Raw genomic sequence first — 8,543 nt, forward strand, 5'->3', positions numbered from 1 at the left:
TCTTTATTCTCATTAATTTTTTATGCTACAAAAACATGTACAGTAAACTGTAACAATAAAAATAGATAAACTATGAATATTTAAATATAATTTTTATGTGGACTTTATGCCTACATAATTAATTAAATTCGTTGATATGGAATGAAAATGGGAACACTAAATTATTGTTAGTGACCGTGCGTCAACCTTCAGTCTGTTACTCTGTTGCTTACAAAGTAGAACAAACACAAAAATACTCTGTTATTGTGTTTTTACCGAACAAAATGAAGAATTTTATCCATACATATTGGTTGTACATATAGCCATAGTCTTTATTTTGATTTAGGCTATTTGATATACAAATGAATTGGGTTTTCAGTTTTATTTACATTGACGAAACACCAACGTTAAAATCTTTCCAACCCAATAAAAATGACAGTTTTAAAACCGATTAAACACATTTTACTCATCGGAAATTTCTTAGCTTTGTTTAGAAATATATCTTTTTGTAATTCAAAGTTGCGTGTAGTAATAATGATTTTGTTCGCAATAGTTGAAATATCGCTTACTATTTTGAATTGCGTAATTATTGCTTATTATCATTTTTATAATAATTTTGCCGATATTCTACAACGATATATTATTTTGTTCAACTCGGTTTTGTTTATAACATTTTCATGCTATTATTCTAATATTTTAAAAAAACTAATGATAAGTTTCGAAAAGAATTCCTCGATGTTTGTGGAAGACAGTTTGTATTTAAAAAAAATTAAAATGTTTGAGAGAGTTACGATATTTATTTTTATGTTATTTGTTGCTCTAAAAGTAGTTTATATAGGGTTGAATACTATGTACTATCATAAAGTTGAAGAAGGTTTGCCTATATTCATTATTTTATTTATACAACTCAACTCATCTTTGAGTAACATTCGTTTCTTCTATGAGTATTGTTTAATGTGTACACTTTTGTTTGTGATCGCTGATCAATTGGAATGCATCGTTAGGTCAATGGAAAAAGATATTAATTTGGTTAATGGTACCTATGAAATGGTTGAGACCAATAACACTAATGTAATCCAGGATAAAATTGGCCGTACAGCCCAGTGGTCAAAAATGTATTGTTGTGTTGCGGGGGAAACAGATATCTTCAACACTATTTTCAGTTTACAGGTATTGTTCAATTATTCCTTGATTTACTTATCAAAAACTTATTAAATAAATTTACCTCTAAATGGCTCCACTCCGTTACTTGCACATCTTTATAAAAATCTGTATATATATTTATGTTTCACAACTGTCATGATTACTTGATAAAAACACAAACTATATACGCAACCATGCTGATGTATATGAAATTGTTCTATATATAGAATTTCGGACTATACTAAAGACGAAAAACCTTTATAAATTTCTTTTGTTACAGATATTTATAATGTTAATAACGGCTATTTTGTACATGTCAATTTTTCTGTACGCTTTCACTTTTCTGAGTGTCTCTGTAAGTAATTAATAATAATTTTAATAATTCTGAGTGTAATATGTAGTATTGATGTGTGACGTAAATTATTTACTTGTTTGAAATTACACACCGTTTTTACCTTTCAGGGCTTTAAGAACACGCCGATCCTTATTAATTATGCTTTAAACATCATAATCACCCACATACAGATTTTAGTTCTATCAAAATCTGCCCAGAGAATCAAAAATAATGTAAAAAAGATTAGATGTTGTCTTGGCCGACTCTTAATAATTTCACTACAGAGTACGTATTATCTGTATTTAGTAATTTATTTAGTTTGCATATACTGTACTTTAAATTACAGAAAAGAAGTTTTGTATTAAAGTTAATTTGTCGTACATAAACAATTTTGTTTTAAGGGGTCTGGGTTTTGTGTTTTTCGTACGACAAATACATCTGCTTACCTAAAAAGTTTTATTACTAATCCGATAGGTATAGGATTGTGTGAATTCTTAGTTGTGTACAATATAAAATAATAATAAAGACCTCTGCTGTAAAACTTTATTTTAGTTATACATTGTAACGTTTCGTTTAAGTTCTCTAGTTTTTTTTACGTTACATGTTTGTTACAAAACAAATATAAGCATTTTTTGGTAGAAATATTCTTACACTTGGTGTTTTATGGGTTAAATGTTTCTTTTTTTAGCTAGTAATGAGGAATTCCATTTAAATTTTTAGTGAACTTTGCTTTATTTAAGCATTGTTGTAATTTATTCTTTTTTTATAATTCAATTCTTCCGTTTTTATAGACCACAACTGGTACCGCGCCACTATGGATCTACTGCGATTTATTTCCAAAGGCCAATTGCGAATACAAGCCTTTGGCTCTTTTATTGTGGACATGAGCTTACCACCTACTTGTATTTTGCTTTTTACTTCATACACTGTTATCGCTTTACAATTTAATAATGTATTGTAAATTATCATTTAAGTAAACTTTTGTTCATGCTTAATTACAAAACTTAATGAAAATTATATGTTGTGTAATTATTTCGAACGTATTCAACTTCACACCTTCAGAGAATAAAGTACACTGTTTCGTCATCCTTAAATAGAGAAGTCTGAGCAGGCATACGTACAAAATTACCTTGTAATTTAAATGTGTAAAAATCAATACGGCAGATCAAAGACACACGAAAGGTTTGTAGGAACCTTGTGATATACCAACCAGTAAAACAGTGAAGTGTTGCCCCAGTAAGTATTTACGTGGCTGAGATTGAATTTGCAATCCGCCATTTTAGAGGATTTATTAGCAATATTGTGTTATTTCTTTGATTACACAATACTTTGCCCGATAACCTAAATATAACCTAAGCCTTTTCCGAACGGTGCAACATTTTTAGTGGTTATTTCTATGTTTACCTCAGTAGACATGAAACTGAAAACTTAACTTATTACAATTTGTCAAAAGTCACGTGACTTTTTTACTTATTAGTTTAGTTAACACTGTGTTTCTCTTGTTTTGATGAAAAAGTGGTTGTATACAGCTAATGTAATTGATTACTCATTACCTTATCGCTTTATTACTCAAAATCGGTGTTGTGATAAGGCAATTGCAATATAGACAAAACTAAAAGACTTTAAAATGGCTAAAACACGTAATGCAATGTAATAAAAGATGATTTTGTAACAGAAAGATGGTTCGTTATGAAAATCCCTGACATTTCCAATTTTATCCCTGATGTATGTATACTAATGTATCCAAAGCTACGGTAAATTTAAGTATTATGTAAGACATATGTGATATACTGAGGCATGTTTCTGTTCTGCATAACAATATGATCACTTATAGCCATTCAAGCTAAGAACGTTCATATACTTCTGCAGAGTTTGTAACGTTTCTGAACTTTACGTGTGTAGTGGCGGTTTTATATTAGTAGCCTGTATTTACTATCGGTCCCTTTTTTCTTTATTTGATGGCTCCACAAAACTCTTACTTGATTGGTGGGTTATTTACATAATAGTTAGCGCAAAATACAAAACATTTAGTGTTTAATCCAACCATAAGGTTCTTGAATGATAATTGCTACTTGTTTGTTTAGGTAAGTAGTTCAGTTGTTTCTGAATAAGATTACTCCGGTAGAGATTATTCTAGTAGAGGACTGAGCAGTAGTAGCCCTTCAGTAAAGGACTGAGATTTACGATCGTAGGTTGCGGATTCAATTTCCGGAACGCAATTTTATGAAACTTACACTTTTTAAAAATATTCCTCGAGAAGACAGCTCAAATGATTCAAGTTTATTACAGCGTATGGAGCCAATGAACAAAGCTTTTGTTTTCAACAGTAATGACTCTACGAAAGACATTTGGATGACATAATAAAAAAAATCGATTTTTTTATTCTATCATTCGATGCTCTTTATAAATGTTTGTGTCAAATATAACATTTTTTATTTTAATTTGATAACAATGATCTGCCACCGGATACCCTACCCTATGCATTGAAAATAAAACACAATTTCAGGGCGTACTTAGGTTTAATGTTTGAGTTAAGAATTGTTGATTGTTTGTAGCTAATGATATAATACAGTGAATTTTTAAATCGTTATAGCCTTTTAATACGCTAGTAGTCAGAATATTATATCCTGACTTAAGGAACCGAACGAATATAAATGTTAATAATAAAATAATTAATTAGTTATAGGGATATCTCACATTTCTTTCTTTTACCATGACATTATTTATAATTTATTTCACCTACTGCCATTTTTTCTCTGCAACTCTTAAAGTGCTATTGGTAGAGAATGCTTTCGGTTAAGTTCGCCCCTATACGCAGTTTAAAAAATATAAAAAGAAGATATAAAAATTCTTGTATATTTTAAGTGTGGTAGTAACGTTTCATTAATACGATTAGTGCTAAAAATAATTTACTGTGTCGTCTTAGTCGAGTTTTTTTTTAACTTAATGCTAATAATAACCACTAAATCAATTTAAAAGGATAAATTTTAGAGATAATGTTTAACTTCATATCTATAAAAAACATTTCCTAAACCAATATTATTATTAAAGTTTGATACGAAGAGGTAAATGTTTAAAAAAAAACTTACTCTTTTATCATTTTTTACATTTCTCCAATCGTTTGTGGATAAATATGTATATCAGAAAACTGTAGAAGAATATCTATCTTACTTGTAGTTTGTTATTTGCTTGTCAGTGGAATCACGCCATCTGTACTAAAGATCCGTAAACAAATGGAGAGTACAAGAGAAAGATATGGTTAAATTTATTATAAGCAATTATATGACAAATAAAATAAAATATTCTCTTTTTTTATAAAAAAGATACAGTTTACGTGCAATGTAAGGCTTTTTTATACTACTTTCCGCAACGGCTCGTTAGCTCAGCGGTTAGAGCGCCCTATTAATAATAAAAGTGGTGGTCGGGGGTTCAAATCCCTCACGAGCTATCTTTTATTTCATTATTTTGCTATTTTGACAGAGTAATTTTTACATGTTAGTTGTTATGTAATAAACATAATTTCTGTTATGTAGTTTTGTTTAGTATTTGTATGATACAATTTAATGAAAATATTATTTGCATGTATATATTTTATAGCTATCATCAACAGAGTATCATACTGCTTACTAATATTTGTTTAACGGTAGTAATAACTACAGTTAAGAAAGATAATAAATTTTTTTAAAAATAATTGAAGTGTAACTTGAGAATCAGTGTAAGTAAAACGCCTGTTTAACCTACTTTCAAAAGTATTTCCATAATTTTTGAATTGAAACTGATGTTGGAATATTAAAGTTACACATCTTTGTTGAATGCATTGTAAACCGCAGGTGAAAATGCTATATTTTGATTCGATAATTATTCAAGAAAAATTTATGGATATTTAGTAAAAAAAACCATTTGTGTATCATCTACACAAATGATTTTTTTTAAACAGAATTTCATGTTTACACTACTAATACTTGTAAAAATAGAGAATGTTTCAACCGGAATACCACTTGTGATACTAAATAAATAATAAATTAAATTAATTGACTTGAAAGCCTCTCTTAATTAATGTTAGTAGACATACGCAGAGTACTTGGTAGAGTGTCGTAGAACATTGCACTATAGTTGTGTTTTTATTGCTTTTAGCGAAGACTTATTTATTTACAATCGTTAGATAATTCTGTTTGGCTATTCAGAATTGATTGTATTGAACACATTTTTAGATTTGATACAGAAAGCGAATCATCAGCGTTTTATAGTTTGACAAAAATGGCTATTTTAAAATCGATAAAACATATTTTACTCATTGGAAATGTCTTAATTTTGTTCAGAAATATATCGTATTGTAATTCAAAAACACGTGCAATAATGATAATGTTCGCTATAATAGAAATATCTCTAATAATTTTCAATTGTGTAATTACTACGAGCTTTCATTTATATTATGATCTTGCTGATATTCTTCAAATTTATATAATTTTGTTTAACTCGGTAATGTTTATATTATTTTCGTGTCGCTATTCTAACCTTTTTATTAAACTTATGACATGTTTTAAAAATAATTATCCTCTGTTTAAGAAAGATACTTTATATTTGAAAAAAATTGAATTGTTTGAAAAGGCTATGATATTTATTTTTATATTGTATAATACTCTAAAAGTAGTTTCTGTAGGATTGAATACCAAATACTATCATTTAGATGACGAAGATTTGCATATCTCCATATTATTAATTTTACAACTTAATGCAACTTTGTGTCACATTCGGTTCTTCTACGAGTATTGCTTGATGTATACACTATTGTATGTGATCGGTGATCAGTTGGAATGCATCGTCAGATCAATGGAAAAAGATATTAAGTTTGTTGAAGCTACTGATGAAATGATTGAGATCAATAACACGTCGTCGAGTGTATTGCAGGACAAAATTGACCGCACTGCCCAGTGGTCAAGGATGTATTGTCGTGTTGTAGAGGAAATAGATATCTTTAATAATATTTTCAGTTTACAGGTATTAATAAATATTTTCTCGTTTATTTCTCAAAAATATGCTTTCAATATTTATTTGTTAATCGCGTTATCTAAGTCAGTCACTCGCTAACACTGCTATTCTGTATTCGGCAGAGTTAATTCTAGGAAATGCACAAAACAGTTTGTGAATTTTCTGGTATGGTGTGTTTAGTTTATAATACCGAGAAGTCCGGAAGTCTTGTCAAGAGAACAAACATCTTTTATGGTGTTTGTTATCTTAAATTGCATCGATCGAAAATACGGGAATTCGTTAAACAAAATGCGTCCTAACAGCTTTAGGTTAACGCATTATTAGCAGGAGTTGTGGCATGACGAAATTTTTAAAAGAATTTCTATTGTTACAGATATGCATAATGTTAATAACGGCTATTTCATATCAGACTATCTTTCTATACGCTTTCACTTTTCTTAGTGTTTCTGTAAGTAATTTTTGATTATTTTGTTAGCTCTTATTTAAAATTATACTTATAGTGTAAATGTGTGAATATGATATGTGATGTAATTTTTTTTTATATTCCAGAGCTTTCAAAATCCATCAATCCTTATTAAATATGCCTTAAACATTTCAATAGCTCACATACTGATTTTATTTTTATCAAAATCTGCCGAGAGAATAAAAAATAATGTCAAAAAGATAAGACGTTGTCTTGGCCGGATCTTAATAATTTCTCTTAAGAGTACGTATTACTTTAATTAATATATTACCTTTATCGAGAGTTTATTAATCATATAATCTATATTATAAAAATTAGTTTTATTGAATAATAGTTTATTTGTCGTATATAAGCTACAGGTAACTCATCAATTTCCATGAGGGATTGGATTTTTGCTTTTCGTACAAATTATAGATCAGTTTACCTCGTTATTAATAATTATTATTACAACGGGCAAGTTTTCGTAACGACGCGACATTGCGCCCTTTTTGCCTCGGGATAGTCAACCTTCTTAATTTAAGTCATCTCCTCCAGGAATCTCTGCAGACTTTTCGCCAGCGATATGGGTGAATCGAGGTCGATGGTTCTATAGGATGCTATCCCTGTACACTAAAGTAGTATGTGAGCAGCAGTCTTTTCTCCTCTTCCAGATATGCTCTCTATAGAGAACAATAATTTGATGTTCGTTAAAAACAATACTAATTAATATTTGCCTTACCGATTGCTAGTGGAATAATGGACTCTATGATGTAAACGACAGCTCTGCTCTCTTTGTTTACCTGCAACATCATTACCTCTTGAGCCCATATGACCACTGTTTCCACTGTAGTGTTACAAGGTTGTTTATGCTTACTTCCATTAGATGCGTATACTACACTCGTATAATAGCCCAGAGTTTTAACAAGACTTTTAAGGATTAGTAGCCCCGCCATTTGGAACGGAATAATTTTGAGTGGAAATACCTCATACCTTTCTAGCAGTTGCGGTAGCCGTGGCTTTCATGATACCTTGGCGTCGAGAAAGTATTCCAATATTATGTAAAATATTAACTCATGCTTCAAACAATTTATCAACGACCGCATTACATAGTTGCCAAAATTGAGCTGGGCATCACTGGCGAATAGTCGAATAAAAATACAAGATTTCAAAATACAAAGTCAATTTGGCAGTCAGTTAAAATATCAAGTAGTGTATTTCTTTCGTTTTTACAGACCACACCTGGTATCGTGCTACTAAGGATCTTCTGCGGTTTATTTCCAAACGCCAATTGCGGATACACGCGTTCGGTTCTATTATTGTGGACATGAGTTTACCACCTTCTTGTATTATGATTTTCACCTCATACACGATTATTGCTTTGCAGCTCAACAATGTACTGTAAAATTTAAATATATTTAAGTTAACTTTTGTTAATACTCAATTACAAAGTTGAAGGGAATTTGTCTTAATTATTACAAACTTATTCCACCTTATAGCGCCAGAGAACCAAAAAAAGTATATACTCTATCATCATACCAGCTACCAATCACACTGACATATTAAATAGAGAAGACAGACATAATTACAAAATTAATTTGTTGTTTATGGCTTTAGTGACCTTTCTTAAGATAAGCATTCGGTTTATTTTAATGAATT

The 8,543-nt window shown here is 29.8% G+C and overlaps 2 protein-coding genes across 2 annotated transcripts; both read left to right on the forward strand.

Annotated features, from left to right (window-relative positions):
• Positions 1 to 411: 411 nt before the first annotated feature.
• Positions 412 to 2,417, forward strand: LOC137932466 (uncharacterized). The gene is made up of 4 exons (XM_068776089.1): positions 412 to 1,149; positions 1,403 to 1,477; positions 1,585 to 1,741; positions 2,248 to 2,417. The coding sequence occupies exons 1-4, from the start codon at positions 412 to 414 to the stop codon at positions 2,415 to 2,417; spliced, it is 1,140 nt and encodes a 379-aa protein (XP_068632190.1).
• Positions 2,418 to 6,067: 3,650 nt separating this feature from the next.
• On the forward strand, positions 6,068 to 8,289 carry LOC137932317 (uncharacterized). Its single transcript, XM_068775921.1, has 4 exons — positions 6,068 to 6,454; positions 6,819 to 6,893; positions 6,995 to 7,165; positions 8,131 to 8,289. Exons 1-4 carry the CDS (start codon positions 6,068 to 6,070, stop codon positions 8,287 to 8,289), a joined length of 792 nt encoding a protein of 263 aa, XP_068632022.1.
• Positions 8,290 to 8,543: the final 254 nt, after the last annotated feature.

The sequence above is a fragment of the Battus philenor genome, unplaced genomic scaffold (genome assembly GCF_028537555.1).
Source record: "Battus philenor isolate CCGP_79_NKW_IND1 unplaced genomic scaffold, ilBatPhil1.0.hap1 SCAF_9, whole genome shotgun sequence".
Taxonomy (NCBI): Eukaryota; Metazoa; Arthropoda; class Insecta; order Lepidoptera; family Papilionidae; genus Battus; species Battus philenor.